General features: G+C 39.3%; 1 protein-coding gene across 1 annotated transcript in view; it reads right to left on the minus strand.

Moving 5' to 3' along the window:
- Positions 1-440: 440 nt before the first annotated feature.
- Positions 441-21,643, minus strand: part of RAPH1 (Ras association (RalGDS/AF-6) and pleckstrin homology domains 1) — a gene marked incomplete at its 5' end in the record, with an annotated part of 38,766 nt that continues 17,563 nt past the window's right edge. The window contains 10 exons of the mRNA XM_083367144.1: positions 441-4,027; positions 5,344-5,489; positions 8,403-8,523; positions 10,360-10,458; positions 10,832-10,942; positions 11,483-11,626; positions 13,557-13,622; positions 14,195-14,316; positions 15,616-15,775; positions 18,151-18,228. Of these exons, the coding sequence (XP_083223270.1) occupies positions 2,066-4,027; positions 5,344-5,489; positions 8,403-8,523; positions 10,360-10,458; positions 10,832-10,942; positions 11,483-11,626; positions 13,557-13,622; positions 14,195-14,316; positions 15,616-15,775; positions 18,151-18,228 (3,009 nt within the window). The 3' untranslated portion in view covers positions 441-2,065. The remainder of the gene's footprint in view (positions 4,028-5,343; positions 5,490-8,402; positions 8,524-10,359; positions 10,459-10,831; positions 10,943-11,482; positions 11,627-13,556; positions 13,623-14,194; positions 14,317-15,615; positions 15,776-18,150; positions 18,229-21,643) is intronic.

The following is a 21,643-nucleotide window of genomic DNA, read 5'->3' on the forward strand; positions in this document are numbered from 1 at the left end:
TAGGAAAAATATGCCCAGGATACATCTGGGGCAGAGCAAATCATCTACTATGATTTCAGCATTAGATGACATAGCACCACTTTTCTGTTGTTAGGGTTATTTTTGACCCAGGTTCTACAAAAGAAAAATAAATGTCACCTTTTCTTCCTTCTTTCTAGAACAAATACTCTTCAATGAGTATACTCTAACAGAAGTCCGGGGAGGAGGGAGAGGGAGGGAGAGGGAGGGAGAGGGAGAGGGAGAGGGAGAGGGAGAGGGAGAGGGAGAGGGAGAAGAGAGAGAGAGAGAGAGAGAGAGAGAGAGAGAGAGAGAGAGAGAGAGAGAGAGAGAGAGAGAGAGAGAGAGAGAGAGAGAGAGAGAGAGAGAGAGAGAGAGAGAGAGAGAGATGTATAATCTTCAGAAGTAACTTCTGGTATACCCAAACACTTAGAATACCTGGATGAGACTGTGCTAACCTTTGAGGGTTGAAATTCAAACCCAAACTAGTAACTTCGGATCCTCTTTTAAACCAGTGATGATGTCTTCACAAACGACCAGTTATAACTGCCAATTTAAAAACACATTTTTACAATCCCCTCTATTGCACAGCACATGCACAGTAGTTGTTTTAACTTGTTTTATACATCCTAGGTTATTTCTGATTAAAACAGTGGTTCTTTAATTAGCATTTGACTTATCCACAGATCTTAGTGGAAGCAGAGTTATTTCACTGAAAGGCCATCAATTGTGAGATGGCTGAAACCAATGCTTCTCTTAAAGAGTTGTTTTTATACTAAAATGCACATCACTCCTGTCCTTTCAATACTATTTTATAGTTGCTACCTAAGATGCATTCTTTTGATTTAAGCTGTTACCCCATGGTGTTCATGTGCCATGTTTTTTTTTCTGTTCAAGCATCCTCACTATTTACTGCTTTTGATTTTTGCTTTTAAGAGTTTGTAATATTTGTATGTCTTAAGTTTTATTCTGGAGAGAGGGAGGGCTATATATGGAGAGATATGTAAACTTGTACACAGGCAATTTGATGAGCAGCACCAGTTAAGAGAGATGGTGATCAGACATGACAGCAGCATATCTCGAGTGCCTTCTGGTACACCATTTTCATTTAACCAAAACAGACATGTACGTGACAGTGAATTAAATGTTGTTAATTTAACTAGAGTATCACTAGTCTAAATAATCCCATTGAGGGTTTGGGGAACGATGATCCAGTTTCCAATGCGCAGCATTCTGATACGCTCAATTACACATTCCTCTTTAGAATGTGTGACTGGAAAGTTTAAGCCCAATCCTACTGGTGTTTATTCAGGAGAAAGTTCCGATATATTTAAAGGGGCTTTTTCCCCTTAAGAATTCTAGAACAGAATGCCTTTATTACCCAACATCTCGAACTGCAGCCCCACTGTACAGCCTTTATCTTTTTCTCTATATGGATTTCTATTCAGTAGTATTACAACCAGAATGTTTTGGTAGACTGTGTCCAAATTTTTCAATCAATTGATTCTGTGCAGAGACTGACAGAATTTGTCAGCCCTGCATACCCGTCACCAACTGCCCAAAGAGGTTTCCAATGATCTAAGGTGCCCCAACATTTCTGTTTTCAAAAGCAAATGACTTTTCTAATACATCATCCAATTTCTGATAAAAACCTCAGTTGACTGAAATAAATACAGATGTACAAAAACATTCTGGTGAGCCTCTACAATGCCAACAAAATATTTCACAATATATTATATACCTACATTTATAATACATGCACCCACATTTCCCACACTGACAGACAACAGTTATTTCCTGAACAGCAGGAAGCATAGTGTTAAAGATTTTGGTCCAATCCTTATGAAGTATTTGAACTTTGAAGTAGTACTCCTCCCATTCTTTACCCCAATACACAGAACACAAACAGCAAAGCTTCAGGGACTGTTTCTGGAAGTGAACATAGTCACTGCCCACAGCTACTGTTAAAACAGACTTCTTCAGATCACGGCTATTAAGATGAGGCATCTTAGTACCGGATGTGTCCCGCTCAGGGTTTGCTGGCAATGCAAAGAGGGTCTCCTAAACATCACCAGTCCCTGGACAGTTTGGTGTTCTGATCCCTCTTTGGAGGTGCTGGAGGTGGGCCCCTCCGTAAGGTTGCATAGCCTAATATATGACTACCTCCAAAGCTGCTGGTCTTCTGCTTGTCTGTCAGAAGTTCTGGTGGGGGCGGGGGCAAGGCCATGTCATCCATTGTAGCAGTTGGCTCAGCTTTGGATATCCGTGCAGAGGAGAGGGAGCTATGTCGAGTGATGGACTTACGCTGCAGAGTCCTATTCAAATCAGCCAGAAAACCAGGCTGAACACTAAGGCCAGACTTGGGCGAAGTGGGCACTTGTGCGCTGACAACAACCTGCGACTCCACCATTTCTGCTTGCGTGAGACGGGTGCTGTCGTTGCGTTTGGGACGTGTTGGAGGCGGAGCTTTCTTCCCAGATAACTTAGACCATGGCTGAGGTTGGGGATTGACGACAGCAACTTTTGGCGAGGTATTGCCTGAAAAGACAGCAGGAATCTCTACGGGAGGTAAAGGAAGATCGATTTCAGGTGGTGGAGGGGGAAAGTCTGAATCTGATGGAGGAGAAGGAAATTCCTCAGCAGCACCCTTGCCTAGTGCTCCTGTGGCAGGTGCTTTTGTTGAAATACCTGCCTGCTGGAGAACGATAGGCAGGCAGAGCTTTCCTGGCTTTGGAGGAGCTGCAGGCGGAGTTGGGGATTCCTTGGCAGGAGATCCAGAGGGCTCTGGGGGATGTGCAAATTTGCTAACTAAGACATCCACTGAAGGTCTCTTAGGTTCACTGGACTCAATTGAACTGTTTGATTTTATACTGGAATTGCGCTGAGGTGTAGGAGGTGGCTTTTTCCCTCCAGGACTGGAAGTCTTACTACCTTTTTTGACTGGAGAACCTCCTGATTTATCTGGTGTAGGGGACACTATCAATGGAGAGGAAGAAGGAGAAAGTGGAGGAGGAAATGCTAGGCTACCTTCAGGGGGTGGAGGAGGAAAATCGGGAGAGGGAGCAGAGGTTGGCTGCCATTTTGGCTTGGCTTTTACAGCTGGAGGAGACGGAGGTGGTACACTCAGAGGGGCAGGTTTTAAAGGCTGGGGCTCTGAGGCTGGCATGGGAGGAGGCGGAAAGTGGCTGGCTATCTGCTTCACAATGGATGGCACAGGAGACTGTGGAGAGGGAGGAAGCTTACTAGAGTGATTCTGTTGCTTGGGCAGAGTAGGTGGAGGAGACGGACCCAGTGAGGCAGGAGATAATGGAATTTGTGGGGTGGGGAAACTTGGCTGCTTCTTTACTGCTGAAGGAACAACAGGAAGTGGCGGCACTGGATGTGTCACAACTGCTGAGATGGACTTTACACTGTTTTGTGTAGGGAGTGTCATAGTAGGCTTAGGAGGAGCTTGTGGAGGCGGGGGTGCTGGCACCGAAGGGGGTGGCGGTGGTGGCAAAGTTGCAGACTGAACAATGTTCTGGTGAACTTGATGAATTTTGAGAGGGGGAGCAGGAGGAGGTGGTGGTGTGAACTGTGGTACCGATGGGTTGGAAGGCAAAGGTTTCATGAGCTGTGCCATTGCTGATCCTGGGGTAGGGGGGGGAGGAGGAGGAGGCGGGGGTGGGACTAGACCATTAGGAGGGATTAAATTCTGAGGTTTTCCTGGAGGCGGGAGGGGGGATGGTGGCTGCTGTATTGAGATAGGTGATTTGTAGAGAAGCCCCCCATGCTGAGAGGCATTCTGTAGTCTTGTTATAGTGCTGTATTTCACAAACACTGTTGCTGAGCTGCTTCCAGACGGCACAGACTGACCAGGAAGAGGGGGAGGAGGTGGGGGTGGAGGAGGCGGAGGGGGAGGTGGGGGAGGGGGAGGAGGTGGAAGGGGAGGTGATGGTTGTGATGCTGTATATGGAGTAGCTGTTTTAGTTTGTGGAGATAAAGGCGATACAAGTGAAGTGAAGGGTCGGTTTATTGAGTCCATTCGAGCCTATAGGAGAAATAAAAGTGAAATGTTCAAAAAACAAATTCATGCAAATATCATTTATACTGGCAATTATGATCCTGTGTGCTCAATACACCTAATTAAACTGAACAATATAGATACTGAAGAAAAGGTGTCATTTAACTAATAAATAAGGATAACAGAAAAAAAAATTACACAGCACTCATGGGGGATTGCAACTCCACTAAAGCAGGGGTGTCAAACTGCCGGCCCACGGGCCGGATGCATCGTAGCAAAACCGTGCCCACCCCATTGCTGGCATTGGCAAAAAAGTTGCGATACGTCGCAACACGTCATGCGAGTTTGACACCCCTGCACTAAGGAATGTGGGCATTGCAAAAAAATAAAAAAAAAATCTCTCTTTGGGATATTTCAAAGTGCAATTCCTTCACAATTCTAGAAAAGAAAATATGCCGAAGAGCTGAAAAAGTATGTGAACAAGCAATTGTGAGTGCAGAGTGAAAACTATCAAAACCTCCGTACAATAGCACAAGGAAAGGCATGCACAAGTACTTTGTGGGAGGAAGCAAGTAGTCAAGGAGAGAAACAAAACAAGAAGGTATTGATGAGTTCTGGTCAAGGTGTTAAGGTAATTTACTTTCTAGGATGTTTGTATTAACGTGTGGAACCGAAATCAGCAAATCCACAGGAAAGAACGCCTTGCCCTCCTGATTATGCAGCGCTTTCAGTTAAACATGATAAAGCCACGGATTCCATTGCAAAAAGGCATCTGAAGTTTGGCAAGCAATAGCATACCGGAGATCGTTCATTCTGGGCAATTTTGCTCAGTAACCCAGACTTAAACCAGAACTACACAGATTAATGTGGACAGCATGACAGGGTCAAATTACATTAGGACAGGTTCGAAGACTTGTGAACTGATCAAGAAATCTAAAGATTATAGAACGTAGGAAAAGTTAGTCTGCATGATTTGGGTTGCATCATTCCCCCAGGTTAATAGTTCAAACAAAGCCCCTGACCTTAACTCTACCCCTGCTTAAGCCATCACTGCAGTGGAGCTCAGAGCTGTTCCAGGTTTTGCTTTTGCCACATGAGACTGCAGGGCAACAGGAAAAACAAGAACAAAAACACAGCATGAAACACAGGGGATCAGGGGACAGGGAGACCAATGGGGGACTTCAAGCAACTCTTCCCCACCATGACACATTTTCAGAAGTCAGGAGGCTTTGTTGGTTTACACTTTGGCATTTTGCATCAAAAAGCAAAAAACAAAACCAGGACCTTCAAACAAGTCCAGATTTGTAAAGGGGACATTCCCTTGCAACAGGGATTGTACTTACATTAATCTTGCTAGATTCTTCCAACTGAGTTCCCCTCTTCCAAGCTTCTGAAAAGATGGAGCTAACAATACTTTGGGAACGGACATGTCCTGTCTGAGTGTCTGAAACTCCGCTGTCAGATTGATTTGAGTGGTTGGACTGAGATTCTGTCAAAAGAAATATTGAAAAATATTTGCAATTTTTGCCCTTGTTAAAAAAAAAAAAAACCACAACTACACTGGCTTAGATGTTCACTACATTGCCACGGTGAACTGGATGGTATATAATAAAATCTTACTAAATTTGGGGAGGGGGAAAAGAGCAAGACAAAGCAGTAGCCAAATCTTACTTTGATACCAGTCACATAAACATACTCTCAATGTACATATTGTTTTCACTTAATCATCAATTAAAAAAGTATAATTTAGGCCGTCAAGTTCAATGAAGAATTATAAATTAAAGTAGTCCTAATTGAAATTGCTGCAGTTCTTATTTGACCTCATCCATTACCGGGAACTCATTTCTTCCTTTGGTTCCACTTTGAAAACATTTTTAGATTTTTTTTCCTCCCAATAATGTATTAGAATCTGATTTTCTGTAAGGTAATCGGTACCCTGACTTCTGGATTGATGGTGAATACATCTTGACCTTCTTCTATATGGCAAGCTTTCAATTTCTTGAAAAATGCTGTAATTTTCTATTTTCTTGTTTTATCTTCATAAGGATTAATCATAATAGCAAAGTTGGAAGGGACCTTGGAGGTCACCTAGTCCAACCCCCTGCTCAGGCAGGAAACCCTATACCATTTCAGACAAATGGCTGTCCAGTCTCTTCTTAAAAACTTCCAGTGTTGGAGTATTCACAGCTTCTGGAGGCAGGTTGTTCCACTGGTTAGTTGTTCTAACTGTCAGGAAGTTTCTCCTTAGTTCTAGGTTGCTTCTCTCCTTGACTAGTTTCCATCCGTTGCTTCTTGTCCTGCTTTCAAGTGCTTTGGAGAATAGCTTGACTCCTTCTTCTTTGTGGCAGCCCCTGAGATATTGGAGCACTGCTATCATGTCTCCCCCGCGTCCTTCTCTTCATTAAACTAGACACACCCATTTCCAGCAGCCGTTCCTTATATGTTTTAGCCTCCAGTCCCCCAATCATCTTTGTTGCTATCTCTGTACTCTTTCCAGAGTCTAAACATCTTTTTTACATCATGGTGACCAAAACTGGATGCAGTATTCCAAGTGTGGCCTTACCAAGGCATTGTAAAGTAGTATTAATACTTCACGTGATCTTGATTCTATCCCTTTGTTAATGCAGCCTAGCACTGTGTTGGCTTTTTTGGCAGCTGCAGCACACTGCTGGCTCATATTTAAGTGATTGTCCACTAGGATGCTGAGATCCCTCTCACAGTTACCACTATTGAGCAAGGTGCCCCCTATACTATACCTGTACCTGTACCTTCTTGCCTAAATGTAGAGCCTTACTTTTTTCACCATTAGTTTCCATTCCATTCACTATCCTCATTGTCCTTCTTTGAAAAGAGTTTTCATTTCTCTAAACATGAAAGTTTGTGACACAGAAGCTCACAAAGAAACTAAGTTGGTTCTAGTCAAAGCAGAACTTAGTGGAATAGCCATTACTTGAATATTTCAATTAACACAGCTTTAAACTATATCTGCCGTTTTACCATACATGCTAAAATGCTTGTGGTCAACTACAATACCACGACATTTTCCCATGTATCATTATATCAAACCATAAAATCTCATTCTATATCTGAGCAAATGACTTTTTCTTTGGTGAAGACTTCTACATCTTCCTCTACTAAGCTTCCCTTACTATTGCTAACTTTACAGGACAATTTGATGACTATTCTGTCCCAACAGTTATTAAATCATTTAAAGACAGTTCTGAATTTCATGCTATACGGTATTCAGTTGTGTATTTATAAGATACATAAGCCTCCCATATGAAAGTTGAATTTGTTTCTATTTCTGTTCCGAAAAAGAATCTATTTCACACGTGCTATCAGAATGTCCATCGATCAATAATGACAATCAAGTTTAAGACTTCCAATTGCTAATAATTTTAATTCCGATTGTAACTAGGAGATTGTTACCTTTCCCTAGGTAACCATTTTTCAGAAACCTCTAAGGTTGCAATGATAGAAATCATTTAAATCTTCCCTTAGATGCTACTTGCTTTAGGATTTCTTTTTTGTACTTACTGTATTATATGCTGGTCTTTCATTGTGTATGGTCTGAGACTGTAAATAAATTTATTGTGTCTATTAGATTCATTCTGTATTTTTATCCCTTCCTCTCATCTATCAAACTAATTTTGAACGTGGTGCCTGGCTTCTAGAGAGTGTCACTGACAAATCTAATAACAACGTTGAGGAGGAACAACTGGTGGGTTGTTTCTCTATATTTCAGTGGCTTTCCAAGTCAACTGACAAATACCTTTGTGAAGTCAAGATGTTTTACGTTTACAGCATTTCCAAAATCTGCTAAGGCAATTAACTGATAAAAAATGAAATTAAGATTACAAGTAGTCCTTGATTTATGACCACAATCTAAAATTTCTCTTGTTAAGTGAGTTTTGTTCCATTTTACAACCTTTCTTGCCACAGTTGTTAAGTGAATCACTGCAGGTGTTGAATTAGTAACACAGCTGTTAAGTGAATCTGGCTTCCCCATTGACTTTGCTTGTCAGTTGTTAAATGCCTGAATTTTGATCACGGGACCATGGGCATGCTGCAACGATCCTAAGTGTGAAAAAAGTTCATAAGCCACTTTCTTCAGTGCTGCTGTAACTCTGAATGGTCACTAAATGATCTGTTGTAAGTCGAGGACTATCTATATTTCAACAGGATATTTTCTTTAAAAGTCCACATGGACTGCTCCTAATCACTGCTTTCAAAATGCAGATTGCATATTTTGCTTCTACATTAGACTGCAGGCATAATTTTTACAGCAAAGGGGATGAGGCAGAGAAAGAGAAATGCATATATTTTCACTAGTCACTGAATCAATGCATATACATTATACACAGAAACAGCTATTTGTATTGATTGATATATTGGGGCTTACCTGGCAAACTAGATGAGCTGGATCCAGATTTAATACTGGAACTGGACAGGGATGTCCAATCATATGCTGATTCTGTCCTTTTCAGAGCTTCTTGATAGTTTACATATAATTGCTTCCCATACTGTACAAAATACAAAATATGAATGCTGCTTGTTATAACATTTCCATCTGTATGACTGAAAACCAAGACAATCCCACTGCACACTCTAATTCTATGAGAGCAAGTATTGGAATGTTTCTTTTTAACTCTGATATGCCCAAAAGAGGGTTAAAAATAGTGTTCAATTGATTAGCATCACTAAGAAACAATAAAATAAAAATGTTAAAACCTGAATGTATTTGGGAACAAATAAATGGGTTCCACCCATTGGTTGCACAGGCAGAAGGCAGCCTGAGCAACCGTCTTCATCTGAAAGAGGTTGGTATACTTAGAAAATAGCCAGATATGTTGTCCTTAGTTTCAATATGACGGGGTCAGAAAATTGTCTCTAGTTTCCAACAGGAAGTTTCCTCCCTCCTTTGTTTCCAGAAAACGCTGGCACTGCTGTCAAGTTATTTTGCCTACATATAAGCTGAGTCAAACCGACTTCCCTGATTTTACAATTGCACCATTACGAAAAATAGCAATTTAAAGAAGAAAAACTTAAAGTATATGGGTAGTGGGATTGTGTTTCAGATTTTGGTCATAGACAAACAATGCGGCACAATCATGGCAAATGATCATTAATCCTTTAGAAAATACATTAATTGTAAAGTTACAGTTACTACTTAAGTTATCTCTTTCGTGTCCCTTGGGACGTGGGAGATGCTTTTAGCATCAAAGGGCAGAGAGAGAGAGAGAAAGAGAGAGAGAGAGGGAGGGAGAGAGAGGGAGAGAGAGAGGGAGGGAGAGATAGAGGGAGAGAGGGGGAGAGAGAGGGAGAGAGAGAGAGAGAGAGAGAGAGAGAGAGAGAGACTGGGGGGGCTGCAACCTGGCTGTTGCAGGGAAGTGATGGGTGCTGATGGCCTTTCTCCATCCCTCCCTCCCAGACAGACAGCAGGGCAATCCAGGTAGTCTAGAGGTCAATGATAGATTAGCTTATTGAAACTTTCTGAGCTCTTTTTTTATGTTTAAGTCATTTGCTGGTAAAACATCTATTGTCAATTTTGATTTTTGTTGTACTCATTTCATTTTGTTTTACCCTCCGTATTCTTGGTTATTGAGCATTGCCTTGCTGTGGTTCATAGGTGAGAATGCTTGTAAATTGATACTCACTGCCATCCAGAGTACAAAAATACACCTTAAAAAAGGTTAATTACTGGCTGGGTTGCACCAGTTAGCTTTTATCTGTCACTTCATTGAAAGGGAATAAGGGACGTGGTGGCTCAGTGGGTTAGGACGCTGAGCTTGTCGATCAGAAGGTCGGCAGTTTGGCGGGTCAAATCCCGAGTGCCGCGTAACAGAATGAGCACCTGTTACTCGTCCCAGCTTCTGCCAACCTAGCAGTTTGAAAGCACGTAAAAATGCAAGTAGAAAAATAGGGACCACTCCGGTGGGAAGGTAACAGCGTTCCGTGCGCCTTTGGCGTCTAGTCATGCCGGCCACATGACCACGGAGACGTCCTCGGACAAGCGCTGGCTCTTCGGCTTTGAAATGGAGATGAGCACCGGCCCCTAGAGTTGGAAACGACTAGCATGCATGTGCGGGGGAACCTTTACCTTTATATTTATTGCTTGGTTGTTTTCTGTTTTTCAGTCATTCATATTTCAGAGAAAACTATATTTTGTCATGATATTGGCTGGATTTAATTAGTATTAATCAGTTCTTATTAAGAGTGGCAGGACAGGATAACAATTAAAGTAGAAGAAGATAACAAATTCGGTTCAAGTGTTTCCCAGAATTGCAGTGGATAAAACTAAGAGGTATTCTAATATAGAATTAATGCTAAAGAAAAACACGGACAGAAGGAAGCAATACCTTAGCAATACGGATGCCATTTATCCACTGATGAAGGGTTCTGATATCATCACAACATAAATACTTGATATATTGAGATTTCTTCTGAATTTGGGGATGCTGAAAGAGAAATATTTAATCTGTTTTGATTGAATTAAAAATAAATAATTACAGAATTAAAATTAGTGATAATGGGGACCAGCTGGAGCTTATTGATACTATTGTCTGTATAAAAATCTTTTCATAAAAAGATTATAGTAAATCTTCCACATAAAATGAAGATATTGTGATTTTTGTTTTAATAGGGAAATAAAATCTGTAGTTGGATTAGTTTTAAAGGAACATTAAAACCTGCTAAACAAAACAGCATGGGATGATATAGCTGTCATGTCATGAAATCCATGGCACATAGAAACAAATTGCATGATGTTATAGACAGTTTTCGTCAATGTTTATTCATTTGTCATATCAGAAGAATTAACTCAATAGTTACCTTTAATACCAGACAATAGTCTGTAGGAGCTTTGTACTTGTTGCGATAATCTTGTCCATAATAAACATTAACATGATCCAATTGAAGAAAGCACACAAGATCTCGTGAGACCTATCAACAATGACATACTTGGTCATGGACAAAGAGGTACAAATCATATTAACATAGTTCTATATATAAAACTATAAAAAGTACAGTACATTTGGTTGGTCACACCAAATATTGATTTGATTTCGATTTCTCTTCTGTTCAGTTTCCATTTTGTTAATTGATAAAAATAAACTATTACCACTTCTATTTCTGAAAGCATTCTTAATTTTCAGCATTTTTTCATGACTGCCTAACACATTTGCAGGGGATTGTACATGCTCAACTAAACGACGTAACCTTTATATAACAGAAAAATTATTTGTATCTGTTTATTCATGAAAATTATATTTTATCTTTTTGTTTAAGAAAGCATAAAACATTGTCTCCTTTTCCCCCAGTACATCTCTGTGAAGAAGGTCGGGCCGGGAGTGAATGCTGACGAATGCCTACTTCAAAAATAAATCATAAAAGTATATTTTACAGTGGGCTCTGTCTAGTAAAAGTTGCAGTCATGCCCTTTTGAAAAGATGAACATTATAGGAGACTCAAAAGGGATTTCACCTTTGCTTTTCCTTTTGGAACATAGTAGATTCCAGAAGCTCGCAGAAGAAAGTAACGCTTCTTCCAAGATTTTTTACCATCATCTTTTAGCCACAGAACTCCCTCGATTTCTGGCACTGTTACTGAGCTTCCACAAAAACACTCCTAGAACATAAAGGTAAAGGAATTGTGAAAAATGAACTTTATGTATTCCCAAGAAATTTTTTTTGCATTAGTTGTCTCTTCAGTGTTTCCTTTTCTGTCTCTTAGAGTGAGGATGGGGAACTTCAGCCCAAAAGGAAAGGTATTTTGGCCTGTGGGCACTTGGGTGGCTTAAGCAGGGAAACAAGTTTAGCTCCCTAACCCTAATCTGGATAAAGAGAGAAAGAGAGAGAGAGGGAGAGGAAGGGAGGGAGAGTGTCAGCTATTACAATAGAACAAAAATAGAACAACAGAACAAAACATCTAATTCCAGGGCGAAATAGATAAAAGAAAGCACAGTAATGAAACACATATGTGGTAAATGTTTATCCCAAATATAACACGTTCTTATCTCAATTGCCTTAACAATAAACTTAACAATTCAGCTCACAATAGAGCCCAGGAAAAAAACAGAACATTTCAGATCCCAATACTTGTTCTTTCAAGTAGGGATGTAAGCCTTAGCATTACAACATACTTACATTGGATTTTTTTTTAAAGATTTTCTGTAAAAACTATTCTGAAAAAAACACTTTTCTGTAAAAACTTTTCCGTAAAAATAAAAGCCCCAGACAAACTGGGCCTTTTAGGCTTAAACACCCCTTTGTGCAACTGGATTCTGGATTTTCTTACCAACAGGCCCCAATATGTGCGAGCTGGAACAAATACCTCTAATAACATTTCCCTGAGCACAGGTTTTCCTCAGGGCTGAGTCCTAAGTCCGCTGCTATTCACCCTGTTGACTCATGACTGTTGTGCTAGGTTTGCCACCAACCATTTATAAAGTTCACAGTAGTGGGCCTTATTTATGATGACAATGTGGAAGCTTATCGCAACGAGGTTGAGGGTTTGGTGAACTGGTGTAAAGAAAACAGCCTAGTTTTAAATACCGGTAAAACCAAAGAAATCATTGCCGATTTCAGAAAGGCAGGCACAGCCACACTTCTCTGTGCGTTAATGATTCACCTGTGGAGATGGTTACCAGCATCAAATTCCTGGTTGTGCAGCTAACGAGTAGGCTGGCTTGGTCGCTCAACAGTGATAAACTGGTGAAGCGGGCACAGCAATGCCTGCATTTTCTGTGTCGCATGAGAAAAGCACATCTTCCTTCCCCTGTTCTGACCACTTTCTACAGGGGGGACGATTGAGAGCATCCTGTCATACAGCATCACAGTCTGGTTTAGAAGCATCACTGCTTCAGACAGGAAGGTGGTGCAAAGTGGTGAACATGGGTGAAAAGATCATTGGCAGTTCCCTCCCTCCCATCCAGGACATAGCATAGAAGCATTGTTTGAACAGGGTCCATAAGATTATCTGGGACACTACTCATCCTCTTCACAACCTGTTTTCCTTGTTACCTTCTGGGAGGAGGCTTCGTGGTATCCGTAGCAGAACATCCAGATTCAACCATAGTTTCATTCCATATAGCATTAACCTTGTGAACTCTCAGGCTTCCTCCTTCCATTTATATATTCAGGTTGGACAGTATTTAATATTTTATTGTTATGTATATGTAGGGGTGTGGGTCTATACATATGTTGTACGTAGTATGTTTTGGGGTGTGTGCCATGTATGTGTCTCACTTTGAGAGCGGGCAACTAAATTTCATTTTTGATGTGCGCCATTCTGCCCACAGCAAAAAATGACAATAAAGATTATCTTATCTTATCTTATCTTATCTTCCAGGAATCTAAGTTTCTGTTTGGTCCTATTTCTAAGTAACAGAGACTTCATGAAATATCCCAATTATGGCAGATGAATATTACAATACTATTTTTCACGTGGCAGATAGATTTTAATGTTGAATTCTGTGGGTGAGTTCTGGACTGTTTCAAGATATTCAGCTTTCCCTTTTGTAGCCCATAGTGAAGTGGTTACCATCTTATCAACTTACCTCCAGTAGTACTTCCTTGTTCCTGTCTGCCATTTCAGAGGTTTCTCTTTTCCCAAGAAGATAATTCTGCAACAGAGAAATAGAAGCTACAGCTGACAAATTAAAATAACCAAAATGAAATAGTTATCTTAGTCTTAATTGTTTCCTGATGCTAATAAAGAGTACTATTTGTGAACAAATCTTTTCTATATGGACAAAGATATAAATTTATGGGAATAATATGAGGTCTTTTAAACTAAAGGCAATTTAAGGCAGGCATGTTTATTCTTGGGTACAAAAACTTGGTCAGAAATTTAAATGCTGATATATTTTTAATGTTTTTCAGAATTTTATTGGGAGGGGAATGGAAACATCAAAACACATTTAACAAAAACTCCCTTTCAGAGCACAGCTATGGTTTCAATAAATTATATAAATTAATAAATCAGTGCATTAAGCATGTAAAAACAACCATCACAAAGGATGTTTAAGCCACAATGGATGTTGAATGTAGAAAAAATAGCTTTATTTCCAACCATTGATGATCTCACCATTAATTTTAATACACTATTATGTCTTGTTTTGTTTTATTTAATATTTTAATTTTTATTCTGGTCTGTGACAATAATACAAGATTGATGGAAGAGCATTATACTTACTTGGGGATTTTTAAAAAGGGCATATTTTTCTATACGTTCAACAAACATGAGCTTGTTTTGACTATCTCTTGTCCAGTTCAGCAGGTTTTCAACTAAATTTTCATGGTCTTCAAAAATCCTCTCTGCATAATTACAGAAATATAACAATCATTTTAAACTCAAAATCCAATCAGCTAATTTTATAGTCTGAAGTTCTTTTCATAATGTCATATGACAATGCATATTAATAAAAAAGTAAAATAGAAGAACATGTATCTTTCATATTTTCCAAAGACAGATAAAAGTCTATTTCCAATTACATGATTTCTATAATGCATAAATAAATATACGTGTTTTTTTAACTTGTGAAAACATATTCTACAAACCTATTTTGCATAAAAAGGAATCTGTGTGTATTCATTATACTCATTTCATGGAATTAGGAGGCTACAATTTCAATCATGGATGAAGTCCAACTCCATGGTTTAATTTTATCCTGCAATCTCAAATCAATACAGATTTGTTTTTATGTACCAATGAAATGAATTATCACACTATTATTGTGAAAAATGTAAGAAACATTTTTCAAAAGGGGGTGGTGATGGAAATTATTATATAAGAGTATAGAAAAAAGGAATCTTATACGTATTATTCTTATTACAAATAATGTATTTTTAATACATTCAGTTTAATTCTATGGGAGGAAATGAACTGTAATAATAACAAAACCAACACATTGCACCACATTTGGGATGTATCTCTATTCAAAATCCACCCCAATATTTAAGTAGAATACTAAAAATCTTTGTATACAAAAGGATGAAAGCAAGTTATATACTGAAGTTATAACACAAAGGCTTTATCTATATGAAGGTATTTGTAACAGGTTCAAAACAGCAAGAACATCAACCATTTGCAATAAATATGTTGTTGACTTTTAAATAAAAATGTGGATTAAAACATGTATAGGTAAAAGCAGTACAGTATATGCAGCATGCAAATATACCTGTATCCAATTTAATATCTTTCCCAAGGAAAGCCAAGCCTTGACTATTTTATTATTGTATTTCTGATTTGGTCTGCTGAAAGCTTGTGGTTAAGTAATCACAGTTGTAACACCAAAACATTGTAGAAATTTTAGCAAACCCAGAAATTCCAGAAGTATAAAAGCATCTTTACAAAAAGTTCCAAGCAAAGAAAAGTCTGCTTCAAAGTAACTCAGCTGCCTAAAGAAAGACTGGAACATATGCACACAGGCACATATACATGTGCTGCCCTGAAATCTAATAAAGATCAAGGTTTCCCACACCCCACACCCCCTAAAAAGCCATCTTTTAAAATGTGGCATATCAACTCAGGAATAAGATAAAACCAGGAAACAAGATCATACATTATAAAAATTCCACAACAATTTGGTATGTCAAGAAATCTGAATTACTAACCCATTTGTAATTCAGAGATTGTTTCTACCAAGGACCAGTCTAAACTAAATCCACAATGGGATTTGTCCATCAAGTTGTCTAACACTTGTCTTACTGTCTGTCGTTCATCTACCATCATTGTCTTCGAGCTGTCATCAGACATGTGGACTCTTATCACAAGCTGTAGCAGAAATAAAGGAGAAGGCATTAAATTTTGATGAAATTTTAAAACAAAATTACTGACTACCCAGCATAGGTAGGCCTCACTGAATGGCCACTCATTCATCAAGCATTCAAAGTTACAATGGCACTGAATGAGGGAGAGTTATGACTGGTCCTCACATCTGAGGCTGTCACAGCATTCCTGCAGTCATAGGATCATGTTTTGGGAACTCGGCAACCACTTCATAATTATGACGTTGCAGCATCCCAGGGTCATGTGATCGCAATTCATTACTTTCACTACTGGCTTCTGACAAGCAAAGTCAATGAGAAAGCTGGCAGAAGGTTGCAAATGGCTATCATGGGAGCACAAGCTGCAACCATGTGGGATTTGTCTAATGAGGGCAATTGGGACTGCTGCAACTGCTGTGGTAAGTTAGTGTGGTCATGTGACATCATGATTTATGACTGCGTGCCTTAGTGAGAGAGTCGCCAGTCCCAATTACTACTGTTAAGCAAGGACTGCCTATATTAGATTCTAAGTATTTTAAATGATATGATTTTTGCATAGGTAGTAAGTATAATTTAATTTTCCCAACTCTTTTTAGTCTGAGATGATTCTGCACTTAACTAACTCCTATCTTTCTATATCCTTTAGATGCCCTGCATACCCTGAGGCCTATGTAGCAAATTAGTAGTCATTCAACAGTAAAACAGGAATACAGATAGGGCGAATGGATATACCGTATTTTCCGGCATATAAGACGACCCCCTACATTTCCTGTTAAATTATAGGGTTTGGGCTATACTCGCCGTATAACCCTACCCCTACCCCTCTTCCAACGCACACCAAATAAAAATTAAAAAATATCAGATTTGATTTTAATATGGTAATTTTAATTCAAATGCTTATGACATGCAGGTGCTTAGTAGGAAAACTGTCACTTATAAACATAAGGCTGTTTGTCATCAAACATGTAAACATAAAACTGCAAGTGGATTAAACAATAATAATAATAATAATAATAATAATAATAATAATAATAATAATAATAATAAGAAGAAGAAGAAGAAGAAGAAGAAGTTGGAGGGGGCCTTGGAGGTCATCTAGTCCAACCCCCTGCTAAGGCAGGAAACCCTATACCATTTCAGACAAATGGCTGTCCAGTCTCTTCTTAAAAACTTCCAGTGTTGGAGCATTCACCACTTCTGGAGGCAGGTTGTTCCACTGGTTAATTGTTCTAACTGTCAGGAAGTTTCTCCTTAGTTCTAGGTTGCTTCTCTCCTTGACTAGTTTCCATCCATTGCTTCTTGTCCTGCTTTCAGGTGCTTTGGAGAATAGCTTGGCTCCCTCTGCTTTGTGGCAGCCCCTGAGATATTGGATCACTGCTATCATGTCACCCCTCACCCTTCTCTTCGTTAAACTACACATACCCAATTCCAGCAACCGTTCCCTATTTTCCTAATTCACTTTTTCACTTTTCATAATTCACTCTAAAGCTTTCCCTGCACAGAGCCTTAACTAACACCAGCTGCCTGCAATTAGTGCAGGTTCGCATCCCACCAGGCTCAAGGTTGACTCAGCTTGACTTTACCTTCCAAGGTAGGTAAAATGAGGACCCAGATTGTTGGGGGCAATAAGCTGACTTTGTAATAATGCTGCTTGGGGTGTGTGTGAAAGCCCTAATAAACAGGCATATACACAGAATGAAGGCTATTGCTAAGCACATTGATTTGTGCTTTAAATTGTAAGCCACCCTGAGTCTTCGGAGAAGAGCAGGATATAAATGGAATTTTTTAAAAAAAAGACCAAATGAGAGATCCGCTCCAGGTTTTCCAGCCAGCCCGCCCAGTTCCTGAGTCAAATGTGTCCTTAGAGCTAAGCCGCTGCTCTGGCTGCTGCCTTCCCCACCTGCCTTTCAAGTTGGGATATACTACAGCTGCTCTTCAACTTTAGAAGGAAAGACGCCCACACCCCAGCCTGTAAAAAATCACAGACTGCAGCTTCTTCTCCAATTGGTCCCGCTTTCACTGTGCAGACTAAATGGGAGATCCGCTCCAGGTTTTTCAGCCAGCCCTGTCCCTAAATTTTCAGCACCTGGCGTATAAGACGACCCCTGACTTTTGAGAAGATTTTCATGGGTTAAAAAGTAGTCTTATACGCCAGAAAATACGGTAACTAGATACAACCTGGAATCATTAAAAAGGAACTTTCTGTGCTGTAGTCCAAGTTGAATATGTTAACATTGCTTGATAACTAGAATTGCAATGCAATACTGTATAAACTGTAGAACTAGAAATATAACCTAAGAAACAAAGAGTTTTAATGCTGCATATTTTCCCCAGTAGGAACTAATTGTTTGTATTGACTTTAAAATATATTAAACGATTTACCTTTTTAACTTGTGCTTCTTTAATCTTCTCTAAAGCAACCCTGATCTTTTCAGCCTTCAGTTTAGCAGCCTGTTCCTCCTAGGGAAAATAATTTTTGGTTTAACATTGTGCTATATAACTGGACTGGACACACATACACACACACACACACACACACACACACACACACACACATATCAATATATCAATATATCTTTCCATCTTCCCCGTTCCCAATTATATTCTCCAACAGAATACTTCAAAGAACAGAAAGGTAAAGACAAAACAGAATTCTATGAAGTGTATTTCTACTGTAAAAGTACTTTCAAAAGTACTTTTGACCTATACAAAAAGGTATCACATGCTAATCTAGTGTTTACAGGAAACTTCCCATCATTTTAGAATACTGTATTTAAAACATATGTGCTATTCAAATGCACCTGTTTGAGCACAGGAATTTTACAGTATAGTAACATTTACAGTATGCTGCCTATTCTATTCTCACAAAGACTTCTCAATTTTTTCCTAACTCCCTGTAGCTACTGCCTGCCTCCTCAAGTTCCATCTGTATTACTGTCCAATTAATAGTGGAAAAAGGCAACAGCTAGCAAAAGAAATGTTCATCAGAAACAGTAATGAAACTAATGAGTAAATTGATAAGAGCAAAGACAAATGAGGCCTGAAATAAACAATTACAAAGGAAACAACATTCTGAAGGTGGGGTAAAAGCCCACATTTTCAATATAAAAAGGATCCAATATAAAAAGCTTGAAAACAAAAATAATTCTGTAGCACAAATCTTGTATGGGCTCAAATGGGAAAAATATTCCAAACAACTCAGCACTTTGTATATAAAATAAAAATATCTTACACTGCAAATGGGATAATCAGGCTTTATGCATAGATTATAGAAATTATGTCAATGCATCCATTTTCCGGAAGAACAACTGATTGGTACATCTCCTGCTTTCTTATGACAACATTGTTCAGATTTTTGTTGTGTTTTAATGTTATTTTTCTGGCCATGAAAATTTAAGACTGAATCAGCCTTCTGACATTTAAATTCACTGAACTGAATTGTATCTAAATACAATATTGTTGTTGTTAGCTGCGAAGTCGTGTCCAACCCATCGCGACCCTATGGACAACATTCCTCCAGGCCTTCCTGTCCTCTACCATCTTCTGGAGTCCATTTAAGCTCACGCCTACTGCTTCAGTGACTCCATCCAGCCACCTCATTCTCTGTCGTCCACTTCTTCTCTTGCCCTCAATCTTTCCCAGCATTAGGCTCTTCTCCAGTGAGTCCTTCCTTCTCATTAGGTGGCCAAAGTATTTGAGTTTTAGCTTCAGGATCTGGCCTTCTAAAGAGCAGTCAGGGTTGATCTCCTCTAGGACTGACCGGTTTGATCGCCTTGCAGTCCAAGGGACTCGCAGGAGTCTTCTCCAGCACCATAGTTCAAAGGCCTCAATTCTTTGGCGCTCGGCCTTTCTTATGGTCCAGCTTTCACTGCCATACATTGCAACTGGGAAGACCATAGCCTTGACTATACGCACTTTTGTTGTCAGGGTGATGTCTCTGCTTTTTAGTGTGCTGTCTAGATTTGCCATGGCTTTCCTTCCGAGGAGCAAGCGTCTTTTAATTTCTTGGCTACAGTCCCCATCTGCAGTGATCCTGGAGCCCAGGAAAATAAAATCTGTCACTACCTCCATTTCTTCCCCATCTATTTGCCAGGAATTGAGAGGGCCGGATGCCATGATCTTGGTTTTCTTAATGTTAAGTTTCAACCCACGTTTTGCACTCTCCTTCTTCAAAATACAATATACTATAGAATGTTTTATCATTGGTATGTTAACATTTACCACATGCTTACTTTTATATTCTTTCTCATCTGGTATTTTGAAGCAAAATCACCTACCCAAACTTATTTAATTTATGGATCAATCATACTTTTACTATGGATGCATCAAACATGATTTTATGGCCAATTTCTAAAAAAAAAAAGAAGCACCTTTGATTTAGTAAAAACGTGCTAAAATAAATGTAGCTTTATTTATTAAATTCCCATCCAAGTGATTTCACAACTATCCAGAAATTTTACCACCTTATTTTAAATAACAACCACAAATATTCTAAAATCTCTTAATATATTTTAAAATGATAAAATCATAGCACCTGCTGGTTACATCCTCTCTACCTTAGATATATTTTGCAAATCAAAAGTGTATCATTTTATAATATATCCAATTTTTGTGTTTCATATTCTCATGTTTACTCTGACTATATGACTGAGTATACAATCTCCAATGACCTCATCTGATTATACATTTTGACCAGGATTAAGTTAAATAGAGTAGAAATTTGGATAAATATTTGGATAAAGCATGAAAAGAGTATACGGAGAAATAGATAAATAAGCTTGGCAATATTGGCAGGCAAAACAATATCCCCAATTATTATATGTGCCTATATTAAGATACAGAGCCACATCCTTTTATCAACTGTCCTTACTGAAACAAATTATAAATCAGGAAATGCATAAATATTAAGCAGCAGCAGGGAAAATTATAATGAACTATGAAAATAATTTCAAATCTATATTATGGATCTTCATCATGGATAATATTGTATGTTTGTCTAAGATAAGAAATTCAGAAAATAGTATAGATCTGCAAATTAAAAAATTGTAAAGAAAAAAATAAGAAGCTGTCAGTGTCACTCTCTCTCAACATGGAGCTGAATATTATTTGATAACCCTCATAAAGCCCATTTCTTTGACAATGAATAAAGTGCAGAGAAAATGTTATTTCTGATACCTTTAGTTGGAAAGAATGGAATATTTAATTTAATTTAATTTAATTTATTGAGATTTCTATACCGCCCTTCTCCCTAAGGGACTCAGGGCGGTTCACAGGGCATATATAAATAACAGTACAAAAATTAAAAGACAATTAAACCAATGCCCAATTAAAATACAAGAATGATAAAATAATAAAAAACTATAAAAAACCCATATACCCCCATCAGGCCAGACCCGCTAATTCAAATAAATGGGTCTTCAACCCGCGGCGGAAGGATCGGAGGTCCGATGCCGTCCGGAGCTCAACCGGCAGTTGGTTCCATAATGCCGGAGCACCCACAGAGAAGGCCCTCCCCTTGGGGGCCACCAGTCGACATTCCTTGACCGGAGGCACCCTGAGGAGGCCCTCTCTGTGGGCATGCACAGGGCGGAGGGGAGTTGACGCCGGCAGCAGGTGGTCCTCGAGGTATCGCGGACCCATGCCATGTAGGGACTTAAAGATCATAACCAAGACCTTGAACCTTACCCGGAAGACAACTGGTAACCAATGCAGCTCACGGAGCAAAGGTGTAACATGGGAGTACTGGGAAACTCCCAAGACAACTCTCGCGGCTGCATTCTGTACCAGTTGGAGCCTCCGAGTAGTCTTCAAGGGAAGCCCCATGTAGAGAGCATTACAGTAGTCTAGGCGAGAGGTCACGAGCGCATGAGTGACC

The sequence above is a fragment of the Vipera ursinii genome (genome assembly GCF_947247035.1).
Source record: "Vipera ursinii genome assembly, chromosome: 1".
In the NCBI taxonomy this organism is placed as follows: Eukaryota; Metazoa; Chordata; class Lepidosauria; order Squamata; family Viperidae; genus Vipera; species Vipera ursinii.